The 23,941-nt window shown below is 40.8% G+C and overlaps 1 protein-coding gene across 1 annotated transcript; it reads left to right on the forward strand.

Annotated features, from left to right (window-relative positions):
• Positions 1-8,565: 8,565 nt before the first annotated feature.
• Positions 8,566-9,027, forward strand: LOC138879634 (uncharacterized). Its single transcript, XM_070159252.1, has one exon. It carries the CDS (start codon positions 8,566-8,568, stop codon positions 9,025-9,027), a length of 462 nt encoding a protein of 153 aa, XP_070015353.1.
• The last annotated feature ends 14,914 nt before the right edge of the window (positions 9,028-23,941 follow it).

Here is a 23,941-nt window from a genome sequence, read left to right on the forward strand (position 1 = left end):
ACTATGGTTACCTCAAATCATAATGCATACAAATTTTATAGAAATAAGGACACTCTTTGGGGAATATCATATCACATCATATTTAGCTGCTCTTTGGGGTCCATCATGTCATTTCGTGTTATATCGTACCTAATTTTGAAGAGAGCTCGGTAAGGTCTCATGTCTCTATCACATAATCCTATACCCTGCCTTAGGAGGTCTCGGTTATACCCGGTCTCAAGAGCATTCGGTAATATCATGTTAACACATCATTTCGTACCCGACCTCATTGGGGCTCGGTGATATCACATAACACATTATTCGTACATGGCCTCATCAGGTCTCGATGATGTTGTTTAACTCATCATTTCATACCTGATTCTAATAGGGACTCAGTTATAACGTTTAGCACATTGTTCCGTACTTGGTCCCATCGGGGGCCCAGTTAATTAAATTAAATACATAGATAGTATCATACAAAGTCAATTATAAAAGACATCAAAGTTATACTCAAAATGAATGGCATTTCACAACCTTATGATATTATTTGGAAACATCTTAAACTGGACAAGAAATTCCACCAGTGAAGAACATATATTAACATGAACAGTGTTTCAAGAAGGACTTGGACCAACTTAGACTTACATCATAAGGATCAAATAGAAAAAGATACACTTATATCAAACCATGCCAACAACGAAAACTATCTTACATACCTTGTCAATGGAACTAATTATATACACTTTCTAGATTCTTACACTTCTATGATGATTGTTCTCTCTTTCAAGGAATTTACAAAGCTAATACAACAACAATATCGATTATACAATAATTATTAGAGCTTCTTTACATTAGTCTCCACCAAGTTCCCCTTAAATTCTAGCCTTGCATTGTTTGAGATTTTTTAAAAAGAGCTTGAGAGCGTTTTGGGAAAAAAACTTAGAGATAGTAAGGTTGTGAAAAAGTGAAGGAGGCGGAAGTTGTACCATTTTATATAGTTGATTCAAAAGTTTCACCACCCTAAGTGCCAAAAAGATCACCCCACACTAGCCACTATGCCAGGTGGGGAAGCTGGCACAATCTGATGATGCATAATCATGCCCTTTGTCCACATAACACGCCGTTCACTGATTGGTTGTGCTAAAAACTTTATAAATTTCTATTTTTTTCATGGGAGGGGAAAAGCGTGGGGTGTAACATTTTCCGCCAGTAAAGTAAAAGAAACAACTACGGATATGAATGAAATAATGAGTTTTTTTATGCATATTTCGGGTATAATCAAATTAGGCACCCGTAGGATTAAGGTCATTGGAAAAATGTCATTATTTCTTTTCACCATTGAAAAAAAGAATGATTTCGTATGGACTTCGGAAAGTCAACAAGCGTTGAAAGACTTAAAAAGGTACTTGCCAATCCTCCTCTAATGACCCAACCAAAGGAGGGTGAACAATTGTTAATTTACTTAGTGGGTTTAGAGGTAGCGGTGAGTGCTTTCTTGATCCGAGAGGAAGAAGGTACATAGTTTTCTATTTATTATGTTGGTAAATTTTTGTGGGGAGTAAAGATACAATATTCGCACCTGAAAAGGTTGGTTCTATCTCTTATTATTGTTTCTCGAAAGCTTAGACCCTACTTTTAGTGTCACCCAATAGCCATTGTGATGACTTTTCCATTGAGAAACGTTCTTCATAAACCCGAATTATCGGGTCAATTAGCTAAATGAGGGATAGAAATTAGTGAATTTGATATAGAATATAAACCTTAGACAGCTGTCAAGTCACAAGTTTTGGCCGACTTTATGGATAACTTTTGTCTGGGAATGATCGATTTAGTTGCTAAAGAAACAGTTCTAGTGTCGGAAACCATCTCCGGTGTATGGACCTTATTTATTGATAGAGCCTCCAATGTAAAAGGGTTCGGTCTTGGGATAGTATTAATCACTCCTCCGGGAGAGACCTTGAGGCAAACCATTAGAAATGTATCTTTGAATAACAATGAAGCTGAGTATGAGGCTTTGGTTCAGGATTTGAATTAGCTGGGGGACTAGGCTTGTAATGACCCGGCCGGTCATTTCATGAGTTATAGCCCCATTTCTCCCCATTTCTGCTTCCTTTTGTGTTCTTCAACTGTATTTTATCGTATTGTATTGGTTGATTCGAGTCCAGAGTGGTTTCAGAGTGGAATGAGGGACTAGGCTTGTAATGACCTGGCCAATCGTTTCAAGAGTTATAGCACTGTTTCCCCCATTTCTACTTCCTTTTGTGTTCTTCAACCGTATTTTATCATATTATGTTGGTTGGTTCGGGTCTGGAGTAGTTTCGGAGTGGAATGAGAGACCTAGTCTCCTATTTAGAAACTTAAGTTGGAAAAGTCAACCAGATGTTGACTTAGGAATAAACAATCTCGGATTTGGATTTTTATGGTTCGGTTAGCTGTGTTAGGTGATTTTGGACTTAGGAGCATGTCCGAAATGTGATTTGGAGGTCTGTGGTAGAATTTGGCTTGAATTGACAAAAGTTGGAAATTTGGCGATTTTGGTCGGCAGTGAAAAATTTGATATCGGGATCGGAATGGAATTCTGGTAGTTGGAGTAGGTTCATGGTATCATTTGTGACGTGTGTGCAAAATTTCAAGTCATTCGTAGGTGATTTGATAGGTTTCAGCGTTGGTTGCGGAATTTGAAAGTTTAGAAGTTCTTAGGCTTGAATCCGAGGGTAATTTGGTATTTCAGTGTTGTTTTGAGTGTTTCGAAGGTTAGACTAAGTTCGTATGTTGATATATGACTTGTTGGTATGTTTAGTTGAGGTCCCAAGGGCCTCGGGTGTGTTTCGGGTGGTTAACGCATTCATTTTTGGTGTTAGGAGAGAGCTGTTGCTGCTGATTTCAGAAGTTGCCGGTGTTTCTACACCTGCGGATAGGGAGCCACAGGTGCGAGGTCGCAAGTGCTGTTGGGTAGCCACAAATGCGGAAATGGAAGGCTAGGACTGGATTCGCGAATACAGAGGATTGGTCGTATCTGCGGGCCCGCGGGTGCCAGACCTGGGGCGCAACTTTAAGGACTTAAGTGATTTCCGCAGACGCAGATGTTTTAGCGCAGAAACGGAACCGCAGGTGCGCAATTTAGGATGCAGGTGCGAAGATCCTGGGCAGAAAGTATAAATAGACCCCTCCGCGAATTTTGGTTCATTTCCACCATTATCAAGTCAGTGTTTGGAGTTTTTGGAGTGATTTTTGAAGGGAGATTCAAGGGTTTTTCAGTGAGGTAAGTTGCTTGAGCTTTAATACTCCTATCTATGGTGTTTTCCCATTGTTTTTTCAATTAATTAGTGGAAATTAGGGGTGAAAATGAAGGGTTAGGGCTTGAGATTTTGGAGAGTTTGATTTGAGGATTTGAGGGACCAAATGGGGTCGGATTTTGATAAATTTGTATGTATGGACTCATGAGTGAATGAGCTTTCTAGTTTTGTGATTTCTTTCGGATTTCAACACATGCTACTGGGGGCTGGGTTTGATCGGATTTGGGTTCTTGGTCTAATTTGGTAGTTTTTCTTGTGAAAATCATTCCTTTAGTATATATTGATGGTATTGTACTGATTGTGTGTAGATTCAGAGCATTTGGAGACCGAGTCGAGAGGCAAGCACATTGCAGAGTAGAGATTTGATCGGTTTGAGGTAAGTAACGATTTTAAATCTAGTCTTGAGGGTATGAAACCCCAGATTTTGTGTCATGTAACTATTTTGAGGTGACATACATGCAAGGTGACGGGTGTGTGGGCGCGCACCATTGGGAATTGTGACTTGGTCCATCCCGTATCTACTATAAAGTTGAATATTTTGTTGAAACTACATGCTTCTTACATGTTTTAGAAAGAATTTCTGTAAATTAGGATGAATGCCATGTTTAGGCCTTATGCCAGTGTTGTTGGACCCTTAGAGGTCTTTTCGTGCTATCCTCTCATTATTTTCGATTGGAAATCTGTACTCAGTCATGTTTATACTTTTTGATTTCATAACTCAGTCTTTATTACTCTGTTTTGATGCATCATATAAATGCTATTTGGGCTGAAAAATTTGTTATCTTGAGAGCCCGAAAAGTTGGAGAGGTTTATGACTGAGTGAGGTCGAGGGCCTGATTTGTGAGGATATTTATGGGATCGGGCTGCACGCCGTAACATGTTTTACTGATTCATGATTGAGTGAGACCGAGACCCTGATTGATTTATGTCATGATTGGCTTGTTATAGCGCTTGGGCTAAAGGAGCCCCTCCAGAGTCTGCACACCCCCTGTGAGCGCAGGTACCTACTGAGTGTGAGAGGCGAGTACTGAGTGACTGGGAGGAATGAGTGATGGTGAGGTTTCCCCGAGGGGCTGTATACGTGAGATGTTTGCCCGATGGGCTGTTTATGATTTCACCATTTTTCCCACTTAACCATTGAACCTTGTTCTAAAACTGTTGAAAGATGTTTTACTGGAACTGGATTTAAACAAGCTGATTTGATTCAAACTATGATTTTAATGGCATGCTGTATTTTATCGAGTTATTGCGATATAAACTTTACATGCATTATTGCTCATCACTACATCTCAGCCTTTATTTACTGTTGTTACTTTTTGAGTTGGCGTACTCACGTTACTCCATGCACTTTGTGTGCAGATCCAGGCGTATCTGAACATGGTAGTGACTGTTGGCTATTTCAGTTGCCTGGCAATCGCAGCCCTGTTCTTCTCCCTTTTATCTTCCTTTAGTTGTATTTTGTTATTTTTCAAACTATATTAGTCTCGATATTGTCAGACAAATTTTAGTATATGCTCACGACTAGTGACACCTCAATGTCGAACTTTCTTTTCCCCACTTTTGTTTTGATTTGAACTTATTTATGAAGGTTTTATATTAAATAGCTTTGGGATTATCTTTGAAATGGAAATATCAGTTTGCTTTGATAATGTGTTGGCTTGCCTAGTACCACGATAGCCGCCATCATGATAGGGTTAGTTTTGAGGTCATGACAAGTTGGTATAAAAGCCTAGGTTACATAGGTCTGACGCGTCATGAGCAGTTTTAGTAGAGTTTTGCGGATCGGTACGGAGACGTCTGTACTTATTTTTGAGAGGTTGTAGAACCTTTAGGAAAACTTCACATTCTTGAATTCTTTCCGTGCGAATCTGTTGATTCTGGTAACTAAACTTCTGTTATTCTATTCTCTCACAGATGGTAAGGACACGTGTTACCGGTTAGGATGGATAGCCACCGGTACTACCAGTTCGGGCTGGGAGAGGATGAGGTCACGGTCGAGGCCGTGGTAGGGGCAGGGGTGTAGCCCGCACAACAGCTAGGGTAGCACCTACAGATCCACCAGCCGCCCAGTTCATGATCAGGTCCTAGTTCTAGATGCACTAGCAGGACCACTTCAGGCACTGGCTATGCCTACTGTTATCCCAGGTCTTCGGGAGACCTTAGCTTAGATTCAGACTGTGTGCACCGGTCTTGGTAAGGCGGTCTCTGTTACTACTACAACAGCTACTTCCCAAGCTAGGAAGGCACTCAGACTCCCACTACCCCTACACCCGAGCAGGTTGTTCAGGGACTTTAAACACTGGGGGCACCACCAGCCCAGCCGGTTGCACCTGCTCAGGATTATGTGGTAGCAGTCATGCTTGATGATGAGTAGCGTAGATTGGAGAGGTTTGGTATACTTCATCCTCCGAACTTCAGTGGTGCAGAGGGAAAGGATGCCCAGGGTTTCTTGGATAAGTGTCAGAGGATTATCCGTACAACGGGTATTATAGAGACCAGTGGGGTATCGTTCACTATCTTTCAGTTCTTGGGAGCTGCCTTCACTTGGTGGGAGGCTTATGAGAGGCATAAGCATTTTGGTGCAGCGCCCCTTACCTGGTAGCAGTTCTCCGTTCTCTTTCTGGAGAATTATATGCTGTAGTCCCGCAGAGAGGAGCTATGCAGATAGTTTGAGCAGTTGCATCAGGATGATATGAATGTTATGCAGTACGAGATGAGATTCTCTGACTTGACCTGTCATGCTATTTGGTTGGTTCCCACAGACAAGGAGAGGATCAGGGGGTTCGTTGATGGCCTCACATGCCAGCTGTAGATTCTTATGATTAGAGAAAGGGTGTTTGGTGCTTCTTTTGAGGAGGTTGTTGACATTGCTCGGGACATAGAGCCGATACACTGCCAGGAGCGAGTGGAGAGGGAGGCTAAGAGGCCTCATGGATCCAGTAGTTTTGGTGGTGCTCGTCATGGGGGTCAGTTCCAGCACGACAAAGGTCGTCCATTCAGACATGCTCAGTCAGCTCGCCCAGTTCACCATGGTGCATCATCGGGCCATGGTTCTCACAGTTCTTATCAGGGCCATTCATCACTTAGTGCCCTCCCAATCCAGAGTTCATCCCGTGCTCCATTAGTTAAGGGCTCCTTCATGCTAGGTTCTTCTACCAGTTATCCCGGTGCTAGGGGTTCCCTCCAATCCCCGTCACCGGTACTAGGGGGTTGTTTTGAGTGTGGGGAATATGTGGAGGCAATGTCCTTGTCATCATGGGGGTACACCTTAGCGGAGGAGTCATCTATCGACTTTAGCACCAGTTACTTCACCACCCGCCCAACCAGATCGGGGCGAAGGTCAGTCAGCTAGGGGTCGCCTTAGAGGGGGAGGTCAATCAGGTGGTGGTCAGTCCCGTTTCTATGAACTCCTAGCCAGACTAGATATTATTACTTCTGATGTTGTGATCAAAGGTATTATCTCAGTTTGCCACAAGGATGCCTTTGTATTATTTGATCCTGGTTCCACTATTTCATATGTGTCATCATATTTTGTCATTATTTGGATATGCCCCGTGAGTCTCTTATTTCATTTGTTCATGTATCTACTCTAGTGGGCGATACTATTATTGTGGACCGCTTATACTAGTCTTGTGTGGTGACTATTAGGGGTTTGGAGATGGAGACCCGAATAGACCTTTTCCTACTCAGTATGGTTGATTTTGATGTGATATTGGGTATGGATTGGTTATCTCCATGTCATGTTGTTCTAGATTGTCATTCTAAGACGGTGACGTTGACTATGTCGGGGGTGCCACGGATTAAGTGGAGAGGTTCGTCGGATTATGTCCCTAGTAGAGTAATTTCATACTTGAAAGCCCATCAGATGGTTGAGAAGGGTTGTCTTTCTTATTTGGCCTTTGTGAGGGATGTTAGTGCAGAGACTCTTACTATTGATTCAGTTCTGGTGGTGAGAGATTTTTCAGATGTATTTCCTGCAGACCTGTCGGGCATGCCACCAGACAGGGATATTGACTTCAATATAGATTTGATGCCGGACACTCAGCCTATTTCTATTCCACCATATCATATGACACCGACAAAGTTAAAGGAATTAAAGGAGCAGCTTCAGGAACTCCTTGATAAGGGGTTTATTCGGCCTAATGTGTCACCTTGGGGTACACCTATTCTATTTGTGAAGAAGAAAGATGACACAATGAGAATGTGCATTGATTACAGGCAGTTGAACAAGGTCACAACCAAGAACAAGTATCCTTTGCCTTGTATTGATGATCTATTTGACCAACTTAAGGGAGCGAGGGTGTTCTCTAAGATTGATCTCAGGTCAGGGTATCACCAGTTGAAGATCAGGGACTCGGACATTCTTAAGACATCTTTTAGGACTCGATATGGTCATTATAAGTTCCTTGTGATGTCTTTTGGGTTGATCAATGCCCCATCAGCGTTCATGCATTTGATGAACATCGTGTTTCGACCTTATCTCGACTCGTTCATTATTGTATTCATTGATGATATCCTGGTGTACTCTCGTAGCCAGGAGGAGCATGCTGAGCATTTGAGAGTTGTATTGCAATGGTTGAGGGAGGAGAAGTTTTATGCTAAGTTCTCCAAGTGTGAGTTTTGGCTCAGTTCAGTGGTGTTCTTGGGGCACGTGGTGTCCAGTGAGGGTATTCAAGTTGACCCGAAGAAGATAGAGGCGGTCCAGAGTTGGCCCAGACCGTCCTCAGCCACAGAGATTCATAGCTTTCATGGTTTGGCGGGTTATTACTGTCAGTTCGTTCAGGGATTTTCATCTATTGCATCACCCTTGACCAAATTGAACCCAAAGTGTGCTCCTTTCAGGTGGTCGGATGAGTGTGAGGTGAGCTTTCAGAAGCTCAAGATCGCCTTGACCATAACTCCAGTGTTAGTTCTGCCATCAGCTCCAGGTTCTTTTAACGTATATTGTGATGCATCTTGGGTCATCATTGGGTGTGTGTTGATACAAGAGGGTAGAGTGATTGTTTATGCTTCTCGTCAGTTGAAGCCCCATGAGAAGAACTACCCCATTCATGATTTGGAGTTAGCTGCCATTGTTCATGCATTGAAGATTTGGAGGCATTATCTCTATGGTGTGTCTTGTGAGGTGTTTACTGATCATCTTAGCCTCCAATACTTGTTCAAATAGAAGGATCTCAATTTGAGGAAACAGAGATGGTTGGAGCTGCTAAAGGACTATGATATTACTATTTTGTACCATCCGGGAAAGGCCAATGTTGTGTCCGATGCCTTGAGTAGGAAAGCAGTGAGTATGGGCAGTTTGGCATTTCTTCATGTTGGGGATAGACCTCTTGCAAATGACGTTCAGGTTCTAGCCAATCGGTTCGTGAGGTTGGATATTTCAGAGCCCAGTTGGGTCCTAGACTGTGTGGTTTCTCGGTCTTCCTTATTTGATCACATTAGAGAGTGCCAGTATGATTATCCTCCTTTTCTTGTCCTCGAGGACAAGGTTCTGCATGATGATTCCATAGATGTGACTATTGGTGATGATGGGGTATTGAGGATGCAGGGTCGTATATGTATGCCCAATGTGGATGGGTTACGGGAGTTGATTCTTGAGGAGGCCTATAGTTTGCAGTATTTCATCCATTCGGGTGCCGTGAAGATGTATCAGGATTTGAGGCAGCACTATTGGTGGAGGAGGATGAAGAAAGTTATAATGGGTTTTCTAGCTTGGTGTCTCAATTGTCCGCAGGTGAAATATGAGCATTAAAGACCGGGTGGATTGCCTCAGCAGCTAGAGATTCCATAGTGGAAGTGGAAACGGATCACCATGGATTTTGCAGTTGGACTCCTATGGACTTTGAAAAAGTTCGATGCTATTTGGGTGATTGTGGATCGGCTGACCAAGTCCGCGCACTTTATTCCTGTGTGTACTACCTATTCTTCAGCACGATTGGCTGATATTTACATCAGAGAGATTATTCGCCTTCATGGAGTACCAGTTTCCATCATTTCAGATAGAGCCACACAGTTTACATCGCAATTTTGGACAACCGTGCAACGAGAGTTGGGCACTCATGTGGAGTTGAGCACAACATTTCTTTCTCAGACGGACGGGCAGTCCGAGCACACTATTCAGATATTGGAGGACATGTTACGCATGTGTGTCATTGATTTTAGGGGTTCATGGGACCAGTTTCTATAGCTCGCAGAGTTTGCTTACAACAGTAGTTATCAGTCGAGTATTCAGATGGCTCTATATGAGGCTTTATATGGGAGATGATATAGATCTCTAGTAGGTTGGTTTGAGTTGGGCGAGGCTAGGCTTTTGGGTACAGAATTAGTACAGGATGCTTTGGACAAGGTGAAAGTGATTCAAGAGCAGCTTCGTACAGCTCAATCAAGACAAAAGAGTTATGCTGACAGAAAGGTTCGTGATGTGTCTTATATGGTTGGGAGAAGGTTTTACTGAAGGTTTCACCCATGAAGGGTGTTATGAGATTTGGGAAGAAAGGCAAGCTGAGCCCTCGGTTCATTGGGCCTTTTGAGGTGCTTTGGAGGATTGGGGAGGTGGCTTATGAGCTTGCTTTGCCACCTAGCTTGTCGGGTGTGCATCCAGTATTTCATGTTTCTACGCTTTGGAAGTATATCGGCGATCCATCTCATGTCTTGGATTTCAGCACGGTTCAGTTAGATGATGATTTGACTTATAATGTGGAGCTAGTGGCTATTTTGGAGCGGCAGGTTCGAAAGTTGAGATTAAAGGATATAGCTTCAGTGAAAGTGCGGTGGAGAAATTAACCAGTGGAGGAGGCTACTTGGGAGACCAAGCGAGAGATGCGGAGCAGATATCCACACCTATTTGAGGCTTCAGGTATGTTTCTAGACTCGTTCGAGGATGAACGTTTGCTTAAGAGGGAGATGATGTAACAACACGGCCAGTCGTCTCGTGAGTTATAGCCATATTTTCCCCATTTCTGCTTCTTTTTGTGTTCTTCAGCTGTATTTTATCGTATTGTGTTGGTTGTTTCGGGTTCGGAATGGTTTCGTAGTGGAATGAGACACTTAGTCTTCTATTCAGAAGCTTAAATTGGAAAAGTCAACAGGATGTTGACTTATGAGTAAACGATCTCGAATTTGGATTTTTATGGTTCGGTTAGCTGCTTAGGTGATTTTGGACTTAGGAGCGTGTCTGGAATGTGATTTGGAGGTCCGTGGTAGAATTTGGCTTGAATTGGCGAAAGATTGGAAATTTGGCAATTTTGGTCAGCAGTGGAAAATTTGATATCGGGGTTGAAATGGAATTCCGAAAGTTGGAGTAGGTTCTTGGTATCATTTGTGACGTGTGTGCAAAAATTTAGGTCATTAAAGCTGATTTGGTAGGTTTCGACGTCGGTTGCGGATTTTGGAAGTTTAGAAGTTTTTGGGCTTGAATCCGAGGGTACTTTGGGGTTTCGATATTGTTTTGAGTGTTTCAAGAGGTTTGACTAAGTTTTTATGTTGATATATGACTTGTTGGTATGTTTGGTTGAGTTCCCAAGGGTCTCGAGTGTGTTTCGGGTGGTTAATAAATTGATTTTTGGTGTTGGGAGATAGTTGTTGTTGCTGATTTCTGAAGTTGTTGGTGTTTCCGCACCTGCGGATGGGGAGCCGTAGGTGCTAGGTCGTAGGTGCGGTTGGGTAGCCGCAGATGCGAAAATGGAAGGCCAGGACCAGAGTCACATATGCAGAGGATTGGTCGCATCTACGGGCCCGCAAGTGCGAGACCTGGGGAGCAGGCGCAACTTTGAGTACTTAAGTGATTTTCGCAAATGCAGATGTTTTGGCACAGAAGCGGCACCGCATGTGCGCAATTTAGGTCACAGGTGCGAAAAGCCTGGGCAGAAAGTATAAATAGAATCCTTTGCGAATTTTGGTTCATTTCCACCTTTTTCAAGTCGGTTTTTGGAGTGATTTTTGAAGCGAGATTCAAGGGTTTTTCAGTAAGGTAAGTTGCTTGAGCTCTAATACTCCTATATATGGTGTTTTCCCATTGTTTTATCAATTAATTAGTGGAAATTATGGGTGAAAATGAGGGGTTAGGGCTTGGGATTTTGGAGAGATTGATTTGAGAATTTGAAGGATCAAATGAAGTTGGATTTTGATAAATTTTTTATGTATGGACTCATGAGTTAATGGGCTTTCTAGTTTTGTAATTTTTGTCAGATTTCGAGACGTGGGCCCGAGGGCCGGGTTTGACCCGATTTTGGGTTCTTGGTCTAATTTGGTAGTTTTTCTTGTAAAAATCATTCCTTTAATATATATTGATGGTATTGTACTGATTGTGAATAGATTCAGAGCATTTGGAGACCAAGTCGAGGGGCAAGAGAATCGTAGAGTAGAGATTTGATCGGTTTGAGGTAATTAACGATTGGAAATCTAGTCCTGAGGGTATGAAACCCCTGATTTTATGTCATGTGACCATTTTAAGGTGATACACATGCTAGGTGACGGGCGTATGGGTGTGCACCGTTGGGGATTGTGACTTGGTCCATCCTGTATCTATTGTAAAGTTGAATATTTTGTTGAAACTATATGCTTCTTATGTGTTTTAGAAAGAATTTCTATAAATCAGGCTGAATGCCATATTTAGACCTTATGCCAGTGTTGTTGGACCCTTAGAGGTCTTTTCTTGCTATCCTCTCATTGTTTTTGATTGGAAATCTATACTTTGTCATGTTTATACTTATTGATTTCATAACTCAATCTCTATCACTCTATTTTTGATGCATCATATAAATGTTGTTTGGGCTGAAAACTTTATTATCCTGAGAGTCCGAGAGGCCGGAGAGGTTTATGACTGAGTGAGGCCGAGTGCCTGATTTGTGAGGATATTTATGTGATCAGGCTGCACGCCGCAACATGTTTTACTGATTCATGACTGAGTGAGGCTGAGCGCTTGATTGATTTATGCCATAATTGACTTGTTATAGCGCTTGGGCTGAAGGAGCCCCTCCGGATTCTACACACCCCAAGTGGGCACAGGTACCTACTGAGTGCGAGTGCCGAGTTTTGAGTGACTGGGAGGTATGAGTGATGGTGAGGTTTGCCCGAGAGGCTGTATATAAGTGATGGTGAGGTTTGCCCGAGTGGATGTACATGAGAGATGTTTTCCCGAGGGGCTGTTTATGATTTTACCATTTTTCTCACTTTAGCATTGAACCTTGTTCTAAAGCTGTTGTAAGATGTTTTCAAATTGATTTTTACTGGAACTGGATTTAATCAAGCTGATTTGATTCAAACTATGGTTTTAAAGGCATGTTGTATTTTACTAAGTTATTGTGATATGAACTTTACATGCATTATTACTCGTCACTACTTCTCAGCTGTTATTTACTGTTGTTACTTACTGAGTTGGCGTACTTACGTTACTCCCTGCACCTTGTGTGTAGATCCAGGTGTATCTTGACACGGTAATGACTGTTGACTATTCCAGTTGCAGATTTTCTCGGAGATAGCAAGGTAGTTGTTTGGCAATCGCAGCCCTGCTCTTCTCCCTCTTATCTTTCTTTAGTTGTATTTAGTTATTTTCCAGACTATGTTAGTCTCGATATTGTCAGACAAATTGTAGTAGATACTTATGACTAGTGACACCCCGATGTCGGGCTTTCTTTTTTGCACTATTGTTTTTGATTTGAACTTCTTTATGAAGGTTTTATATTAAATAGCATTGTGATTATCTTTGAAATGGAAATTATCGGTTGTTTTGATAATGTGTCGGTTTGCCAAGTACCACGATAGGTGCCATCACGACATGGTTAGTTTTGGGGTCGTGACAAGGCTCCAAGGTGATTGAAATAAAGCGCGACTCCCAACCGGTAGTAAATTTGATATACGGAATATTTGACCCCAGAGAGGAGAGCATGCAACAATACTTGAATAAAGTTCAAGTTCTTCTTTCCCGGTTTAGGTAGTGGTCAGTAATTCATATCCCAAGGGAAGAGAAGTGGAGGCAGATGTGTTGCGCCCTCTTTTTTTCCCCTCCACGCGAAGAGAGGTCCGGGTTTCGATATTCCATGGGGTGCAGTGACTCATTTCCTTTTGGGAACTGGGTATTTGAAGAGTCGCCACCTAACGGATTATGGTGCGTTAGGACACCTAGAGTGATTAACTCTTGGGTTGGTCTGCATTACCAGAGATTAGGGTAAGGGCTCGAGATAACCTCAAGGGGAAGGTATTAGGCACCCCTCTTGTTCCACAACTGTGGGTCCCGACCGAACTTATATTTGCAAATTAGTCCATAAAAATAGTTGCATCAAATAAGTACATCACGTTTGAACCAGTCAAGTAGTGAAATAAAGGTTGAACAAATTATAAAGGAAAATGCTAAACAAGGAGAAAGTTTGGGGTAAAGGGGGGTCCTAGGTTGTTTATCCTATAGGATCACCCCACGCAATGTCCAGTAAACACTCCTCATCGAGGGGCTACATGTGACATTAACGCGTAGTGATCATATCCCATGTCTACCCTTCCCGTCCCCTTATTGGCCATGCAAAGCGAGTGTTGGTCACTGATTCCTATTGCGTGCTACTACCCGTCCCTTCTTAATAGTCTCGGAGGGAGTTAGGACCTCTACCTAGAGGCAGTTCTAGACATACCCTTAAGGCTTTAAAGGCAAAAATCTAAGGCGACAGTCAAAGAAAAACATTTAGGACTTTCACATAAATGGAGCAATTAAAGGCTCATAGTTTCATCCGCAAACAAGCGTAGATGCAACACGAATCAACCACAAGTAAGGTCTTCAGTAATCAGAGTCCTAAAGCAGAATTTCTAAGTGATTATGCAGGAATAAACCATTTTCAGATACAGAAGTCACAACCTATTAGTTGCCTAGGATCTCTTTTTAAAAACCCATTAGAATTCAGAAATGTTGAGTGACAGAAACAGCTTCAGAGAAGTGCAAGTTTTGAAAATGCCCTAAGGCTTGCCTATATGCAGTACTGATATTTATGTTAATGCAAAAACAAAACAAGTTCAGAAATAGTCCCTTTATAAACCTATAGACAGGATATCTAATGAGATTATAGCAGTTTTGAAAGGACTAATTTTAGAAAAGTTATCGCTTAATAAGGCAAGTTTTGAGAAGTAAACTAGGCGAGGCACGATTGATCTATTGGGCTAATTAGAATTACTAGACAGAATTGCGAGCTAGATCCCTATAGACATGATATCTAGGTGTATTACTGATTTTAGTCAATTTGCAGTAGCATATGAAAGACTTACTAAATCAGAATTACATCCTATAGGCATGATATCTATACTTGAGTTGATTTTAAAACATGATGGCTTGGAACCTAGAAACATGGTTTCTAACATGACAAATGCAGGATTTAAGAACATGGTTTGTATCTGATGCAAGTGACATTAAAAGTGAAGTCCTTATAGGCATGATTTCTATTATGAAATTAAAAGTGGAACCCTATAGGCATGATTCTACTATGCAAAAACAACCAGATTCAATATGAATAAAAACCCTATAGAAATGTTTTCTATTATGCAAAAGCAATCAGATTCAACAGGAATAAAACCCTATAGGCATGTTTTCTATCGAGTAAGTCAAGCAAATTTGAAAATAAATCCTAAAAGCAAGATTTCTATCTAGGTTACCCCACAAAGTATACATCTATCCACTCTTTCACTAAATACCCCAAATATCTATTTACAAGTTATTACAAGCCAACAAATGAATTACACAAGTGAAATAGAAAATTAAGAAGCTGTTCTATAAAGAGCCTGCAATCAGGCCACAGTTACCCAAAGCCTCCAATGGTCTTTCAAGCCTCATTTCCATAGACAAATCAGAGTCTAGGTGCATCAAAGTTCCCTAAGGGTCTCAAGGACCCCGGGCAATGCTTACACTTATACTTAATAGCCAAGCATTGAGCCAGTGCAGTGTGGAAAGCCAACCTCAGTATGCCAGAGTTCCAAGAGTTCTCAAGAGGATCCCAAGACAGTACACATACTAGATGGGGCAAAACTTATTAACTAGGACTAGAGTGAAAGTGTAGGACACATGTTTGAAAGAAGTTTATTAAAGACTGGACTAAAGGTCTATTTTGAAAACAATTAGTAACAGAGGTTGTTGAAAAGAAGTTGGCTTAGTAAACAGAGTTCAAACATTTCAGGATAAGACCACATACAGTAAGTAAATGAATTTAGTAATCATATAGGGGTTAAGGGGTTTAGGGATACATAGACATTGACTGTAGACACCTGACCCCAGCAGGAGTATTAGGACTAGTTTGGACCTACTCAGAGATAGTTTGACACTGGCATAATCACAAACCAGTCATGAACACATAGAGCGGAATAGGGATTTGGGATTTACAAAGTGGCAAGTGCACAGTAAGTAAAATAATACAATTGTTCAGGCATGCTTGAATCACACAAAGGGAATGTATGAACTTAAAGGGAGGGGGTCATATTAGCATGCTAAACTACAAACTTCACAACAAAACCACAAGTGAAAGCATGCTAAAAATAAAAGAAACTGAAACAAGAAGAGAAACATGTTGTTGTTGAGACTTTAAATTGAACTAGGACATACCAGTGAAGATAAAAAGTAAGTAGAATGAAAGAACCAAGGAATACAAATGATTAGCCTTGGCTTGCAGCTGGCTAGTAGTAGTAGAATAACACAGAGATTTTAAGTAAGAGACGGGGGTTTTGAAAGCCAAGTGTGTGTGATGTTTGTGAAAGACTTAGAGTATTTATATTTGAAAGTAGGTAGTCGAATAAGGTAAAAATTTATCATAGTAGTATACTAGTTTAAGAAATCAGAATCAATCATCTAGAGAATCAAGGAAGTACTTCCTTGAGTTAAGGGAGTCAAGGCCAAATGGGAAGATTCAATACCATATAAGGGAGGAAGGAAAATCAGTGCATGATTAAATAAGGAAAGGGTCAAGATTCAGTAGACATAGAGTAGTCAATTAAGACCAAATTTAGAAGGAACCAATTAAGGAAAGACTAAGTAAAACAAAGTACCATAGTAACTAAGGTAATGCAATCAGTTAATTCAAACAGACGAGTAGAATAGTAGGACTTTGAAGGAAAATCTTTCAATTACCAAAAGTTAAGGAAAATCAGAATAAATCATGGGGAGTCATGATTCTGCATACCTCCACATATAATAGAGACGATTGAATAGAAGTAGCAAACAAATAAGGTCGATTCTATAGGCAGAAAGAAACAAAAGATGAGCAAACACATCCATGTAGAGGTGATGTAAGTAGGTTAGAGATTCAACATAACATATTCGAAGCATGGTGACCACAAGAGATTAACAAGAACCAGGTAAAAAGGCTAACACATAGAAACGAAGTAAAGGAAAGTCATGCTAACATGCAGAACCAATGTGGAGAACATCATGCTAACACACAGAAGCAAAGTAAAGAAAATCAAGCTAACAAACAGAGACAAGTAAAGAAAATCAGGCTAACACACAGAAACAAGTAAAGAAATTTTTTAAGAAATTAGGGTTTTTAATAAAGTTGAGTTAAAAAACAGTAAGAACTTAGAATCATGCGAGATAAAAAAGGAAAAACGCTTAATCATAAAGAAATCAATCGAAACAGGTATAGAAAGAACTCCGAAAACCCTATTTTTTTGAAAGGGAGTAAAAAATGGTTTAGAGTAGAAGATCTTTCAGAAGAAAGCTCGAGTATAAGAAAATCACAGAAGGAAATAGGCTTAAAGCATAAAAATAACATAGATCTTATTGATTCAGAAGAGAGTTAGGGTTTCAAAAAGAAACCCAAGTAAAAATCAAAAGAACCTGTTGAAACTTCACCGATCGTGACATATAAGGTGTAATTTTGCCTAAAATCACACCGAACCCATAAGTAATAGAAACAGAAACCCTAGGCCCAAATCGACATGGCCCAGGATCCTTGAGGGCCTTAGAGATGATGAGCAGGGTGATGAGAGACCCATTGGAGGCTTGGGTTGAAAGGGATAGTCGACAGAGATGACCGGAGACGGAGGGGAGTGGAGGAGTCTAGGGTTAGGTTCGAGAGAAGAGTGGAGATGAGAGAGCATCTGAAGGCGGCGGATTGGGGGAAATGAATTAGGTTTAGGGGTCGTTTGGAAGTTAAAAAGGAAAGGAATTATTTGGACCGTTGATCTAGGAGATCAACGGTCAAGATTAAAATGGGTAGGTGGGTTTCGGGTTTGGGTAAGGGTTAGTAAAGTATGGGTCGGGGTTTTTAATTGTAATATTGGGCTGGAAATTGGGGTCCGATTTGGCTATAATTGGAAGCCAAATTGGCTATAATTTAAATAGCTAGTTTTCCCTATTTAATTTATAAAAATAATAGATAATTTCTAAAAAATAATTTAAGGTGCCAAAATGATTTAAAATACATAAATTAACAATTTAAAAATACAAGATCCAATTTTATGCATATAAAACATAATTATATCTCAAAATGGGCTAACATTGCAATTATATGCAATTTAGCTTTAAAATACCAAATGTAATTGTAAAAATACATAAAATTACATTAGTCATATTTTGGCATAAATATAGAAATTAAATAGATGAATTATCAAAACAGTAATTTTTGAAATAATTATTGGGGATTTTATGGATAAAAAGGAAGAAAATAAATCAATTTAAACCCTTAAGAATTATGGAAAAAATAATAAAAACCTTGGGCATGCATATATATATGTATATATATGCTATTTTGAAGGTATTTATGCATATTTAAAATATATTGGGAAACATTTGGGTATCAACAGCTGCCCCTCTTTACTCGGGAAAGATGAAAGAGTTTTCGGGTAAAGAAATGATGACCAATTTTGACCGAACAGGATGTTTAAAAAGACAGAAGCTGAGCTCCGATTTCTGAGTTGCCTACATATCCCTGGTTTTATAGGAATCGGGCCATGTGTAGTTTTGGATTCACCTGCGGAGTATGCCGATGAAATTTTGTAAGAATGGACACGAGATGTGGAAGTGGCTACGGTGAGCGTTTAAGGCTCGGGACAGTTGGAGGGAACTGGAGCGGGATTGCTCCTGCTAGGATAGTGGTTGCTTACTGGTTACCTGCAAATAAAAGATATTACAAACGTATTTGTAAAAATTTAAACATGATGCAAATTCCCTTTGGACAATGAAGGTTGTCTTCGGACGGTAAAAGATGACGTCCTGGGCCATGAATTGCTTATTGAGGGATTCGCAACCATGAAATGATGTTCTCGAGCCATGAAAATGGTGCCTCCGAACCATGACGCCTTTGAATAATGATATGCAAATTTGAGAGATCCTCAGGCCATGACATGGTGTCTTCAGGCTATGAGGATGGTGCCTTTAGACTATGACGCCCTTGGACAGATTGGTGATGTTTCAGCCCATGATATGCAATAATATGATGTAACAAGACAAGGTTTCGTCTTACGAAATAGAGGGTAGAGCTTAGCCTGATTGAAAGGAAAGTAAATAGTAGTAGAAAATAGAGCAACATTGGTGCAAAGAGGGACAATGTTTTAGTCCCGCGCAAGTGGGGGAGGCAAGGGTTACTATGATGGAAATGAGGAGGCAAGGATTAGCCTCATACAAATATGGAGTCAGGGATTAGACTCATGAAGGAATGGAGATAGAGCTTAGTCTCATGCAAAGAGAAGGCGAATATGGAGGTAGAGCTTAACCTCATGAAAAATGTGGGACAGGGCTTAGTCCCATGCAAATGAAATGCAAGGCTTAGCCTTATGTAGATATGGAGGCAGAGCTTAGCCTCATGCAAAATGCGGGACAGGGCTTAGTCCCAATGCAAATATGGAGTCAAGGATTAGACTCATGCAAATATGGAGTCAGGGCTTAGACTCATGCGAATATGGAGTCAATGATTAGACTCATGCAAAATATAGAGTCAGGGCTTAGACTCATGCAGGATTTGGAGACAAGACTTAGTCTCATGCAAAAATAAGGCAAATATGGAGGTAAAGCTTAACCTCATACAAGATGCAGGACAGGTCTTAGTCCCATGCAAATGAAAGGCAAGGCTTAGCCCTATGCAAATATAGAGGCAGGGCTTAGCCTCATGCGAAATGTGAGACAGGGCTTAGTTCCCATGCAAATATGGAGTCATGGATTAGACTCATGCAAATATAGAGTCAGGGCTTAGACTCATGCAAATATGGAGTCAAGGATTAGACTCATGCAAAATGTGGAGTTAAGGATTAGACTCATGCGAAGAGGAAATAGTAGATAAGGGTAGAGTATATCTTAGCTAGGATAAGTTCAGCGTCTAACGACCAGATGGATGGTGAATCTGAAAGCTATCGTCAAAATGTGCCTGCGCTCAAAGAAAATTCGTAAGTTTCATGAGGGGAGGTTGGTTCTTGCTTCGTCTGCCGCTCTGGAAGCCCCTTTCGAGTTCCCCTAGGTAGCACCTGACTGTTAAAAAATAGAATTTTTGAAAAATATGCATTCATTGATAAAAGTATGAACATTTTTAATATATGAAGTAACTTTAATGAACTAGCGTCTGTAACACATTTCAAAGGCATTGCAGCTCTCTTATGTTGGAATTTTGAGAGTCTTCCTCAAAATTCTGCCCCAGTTCTTGACTGATTACTGGCTTCCTAACATGTGATGGTGTTCGCTGGACTTGCTCCGGAATTTTGAGGACCCTCTTCAAAATTCTGCCCTAGTTTCTGATTTTGGGGGAAATGAAAACTTTATTATGATATGACCGAACCCATAAGACTGCCTACGTATCCCCTCTTAAACTGGAATCAGTTCAAGTGTAGTTCAATTACATCAGGAAAGTAAATGTGAAACTAGGCATAGTATCTCTTGACTGCGTCTGAATTAATCTGTTTTGGCCAAATCTCTCCATCCATCTTTGCATGTATGAGTGCTCCCTCCTGCTAGTACTTTGTGAATCATATACGGACCTTTCCAGGTAGGAGAGAATTTTCCTTTGGCTTCATCTTGGTGTGGAAAAATCTTCTTCAATACCAGCTATCCTGGTGCGAACTGCCTTGGTTTGACCCTTTTGTTGAAAGCTCTGGACATTCTATTTTAATAGAGTTGGCCATGACATACTGCGTTCATTCTCTTTCCATCGATAAGGACCAACTGTTCATAGCGGCTTCTTACCCATTCCGCATCGCTGAGTTCAGCTTCCTGTATTAATCTTAGAGAAGGAATCTCTACCTCGATTGGGATGACAGCCTCGGTACCATAAACCAACATGTAGGGGGTTGCCCCAGTTGACATGCGAACTGTGGTGCGGTACTCTAACAGAGCAAAGGGTAACTTTTCATGCCACTGATTGTGATTTTCTACCATTTTCCTTAGTATCTTCTTAATATTTTTGTTGGCGGCTTCTACAACTCCATTCATCTAAGGTCTGTAGGTTGTGGAATTCTTGTGCTTGATTTTGAAAGCTTCACATATAGCCTTCATCAGATCACTGTTGAGGTTGGCGGCGTTGTCAATGATAATGGACTCAAGAACCCCGAATCGGCAGACGATACGATCCTTGACAAAATTTGCGACGACCTTATTGGTTACAACTTTGTAAGATGCAACTTTTTCCCATTTTGTGAAGTAGTCAATAGATACCAGAATAAACCGGTGTCCGTTTGAAGTAGTGGGCTCGATTGGACCAATAATATCCATTCCCCAGGCAGCGAATGGCGAAGGTGAGCTTGTTCCATTGAGCTCGTTTGGTGGCACTTTTATCATGTCGGCATGCACTTGACATTGAAAGTAGTTGCAGGCATACTGAATACAATCCGTCTCCATGATCATCCAAAAGTAACCTGCCCTGAGTATCTTCTTGGCTAGAACGAAACCATTCATGTGAGGGCCACATGTCCCAGCATGCACATCCTCAGGTAGCTTAGAAGCTTCCTTTGCATTGACACACCTTAGCAAACCCAAATCCGGAGTTCTTCTGTACAAGTTCCCTCCGCTGTGGAAGAAGTGATTTGACAATCTCCGGAGCGTGCATTTTTGAATGTTATTTGCATATTCCGGGTATTCTCCTTTTGATAGGTACTCCTTGATGTCATGGAACCAAGGTTTTCCATCGGCTTCTTCCTCTACATGAGCACAATATGCCGGATGATTATGAATCCTCACTAGGATGGGATCAATATAGTTCTTATCTGGATGCTGTATCATTGATGACAAAGTGGCTAATGCGTCCGCGAACTCATTCTGAATTCTCAGCACATGTCGTAATTCTATCTTTGTGAACCTCCTTTTCAATTCCTGCACATGGTGCAGATATGGCAATATCTTGGAATTCTTGGTAGCCTATTCTCCTTGCACCCGGTGCACAAGCAAATCTAAATCACTGATCACTAACAACTCCTGAATGTTCATGCACGAGTGGAATATGATGTGGAGCATGATTTATGCAGCAGTTAATAATATGTAGGCAAGTATTTTCACGTTGGAAAAATAAATACAATATTTAAATAATTGAAAAGACAGTTACAAGAAAAGGAAAACAAAGAGACAAGTCAGTTTTCCGGGGTAAAGAATCATAAATGCTTAAAAGAAATAATAGTTAAATCCAGATAAAGGAGCAGGGTATGGGAAAAACATGCTTAGACTAATTTGTAAAGACAAGTTCGTTATGGTAAGAGCCTAAAAATATCCCTAACAGAGTCGCCATGCTGTCGCTCCCCTTTTTTTCCCTCCGCATGGAGAGAGCTCCGGGTTTCGACATTCCATGGGGTGCAGTGACTCATTTCCTTTTGGGAATTGGGTATTTGACAAGTCGCCACCTAACAGATTATGGTACGTTAGGACACCTAGACTGATTAACTCTTGGGTTGATCTGCATTACCAGAGATTAGGGTAGGGGCTCGAGATAACCTCAAGGGACAGGTATTAGGCACCCCTCTTGGTCCACAACTGTGGATCCCGACCGAACTTATATTTGCAAATTAGTCCATAAAAATAGTTGCATCAAATAAGTACATCACGTTTGAACCAGTCAAGTAGTGAAATAAAGGTTGAACAAATTATAAAGGAAAATGATAAACAAGGAGAAGGTTTGGGGTAAAGGGGGGTCCTAGGTTGTTTATTCTATAGGATCACCCCACGCAATTTCCGGTAAACACTCCTCATCGAGGGGCTACACGTGACATTAACGCGTAGTGATCATATCCCATGTCTACCCTTCATGTCCCCTTATTGGCCATGCAAAGCGAGTGTTGGTCACTGATTCCTATTGCGTGCTACTACCCGTCCCTTCTTAATAGTCTCGGAGGGAGTTAGGACCTCTACCTAGAGGCAGTTCTAGACATACCCTTAAGGCTTTAAAGGCAAAAATCTAAGGCGACAGTCAAAGAAGAACATTTAGGACTTTCACATAATTGGAGCAATTAAAGGCTCATAGTTCCTCTTCAAACAAGCGTAGATGCAGCACGAATCAACCACAAGTAAGGTCTTTAGTAATCAGAGTCCTAAAGCAGAATTTCTAAGTGATTATGCAGGAATAAACCGCTTTCAGATACAGAAGTCACAACCTATTAGTTGCCTAGGATCTCTTTTAAAAACCCATTAGAATTCAGAAACGTTGAGTGACAAAAACAACTTCAGAGAAGTGTAAGTTTTGAAAATGCCCTAAGGCTTGCCTATATGCAGTACTGATATTTATGTTAATGCAAAAACAAAACAAGTTTAGAAATAGTCCCTTTATAAACCTATAGACAGGATATCTAATGAGATTATGGTAGTTTTGAAAGGACTAATTTTAGAAAAGTTATCGCTTAATAAGGAAAGTTTTGAGAAGTAAACTAGGCGAGGTACGATTGATCTATTGGGCTAATTAGAATTACCAAACAGAATTGCAAGTTAGATCCCTATAGACATGGTATCTAGGTGTATTACTGATTTTAGTCAATTTGCAGTTGCATATGAAAGACTTACTAAATCAGAATTACATCCTATAGGCATGATATCTATACTTGAGTTGATTTTAAAACATGATGGCTTGGAACCTAGAAAGATGGTCACAAACAGGACAAATACAGGATTTAAGAACATGGTTTGTATCTGATGCAAGTGACATTAAAAGTGAAGTCCTTATATTCCAACAAATAAATTACATAAGTGAAATAGAAAATTAAGAAGATGTTCTATAGAGAGCCTGCAATCAGGCCACAGTTACCCAAAGCCTCCAATGGTCTTTCAAGCCTTATTTCCATAGACAAATTAGAGTCTAGGTGCATCAAAGTTCCCTAAGGGTCTCAAGGACCCAGGCAATGCTTACACCTAGACTTAATAGCCAAGCATTGAACCAGTGCTCTGCCAGCCTCAGTATGCCAGAGTTCCAAGGGTTCTCAAGAGGATCCCAAGGCAAAACACATACTAGAGGGGAAAAACTTATTAACTGGGAGTAGAGTGAAAGTGCAGGACACATGTTTGAAAGAAGTTTATTAAAGACTGGACTGAAAGGTCTATTTTGAAAGCAATTAGTAACAGAGGTTGTTGAAAAGAAGTTGGCTTAGTAAACAGAGTTCAAACATTTCAGGATAGGACCACATACAGTAAGTAAATGAATTCAGTAATCATACATGGGTTAAGGGGTTTGGGGATACATAGACATTGACTGCAGACACCTGACCCTAGTAGGAGTATTAGGGCTAGTTTGGACCCGCTCAGAGATAGT

Source organism: Nicotiana sylvestris, chromosome 10 (genome assembly GCF_000393655.2).
Source record: "Nicotiana sylvestris chromosome 10, ASM39365v2, whole genome shotgun sequence".
In the NCBI taxonomy this organism is placed as follows: domain Eukaryota; kingdom Viridiplantae; phylum Streptophyta; class Magnoliopsida; order Solanales; family Solanaceae; genus Nicotiana; species Nicotiana sylvestris.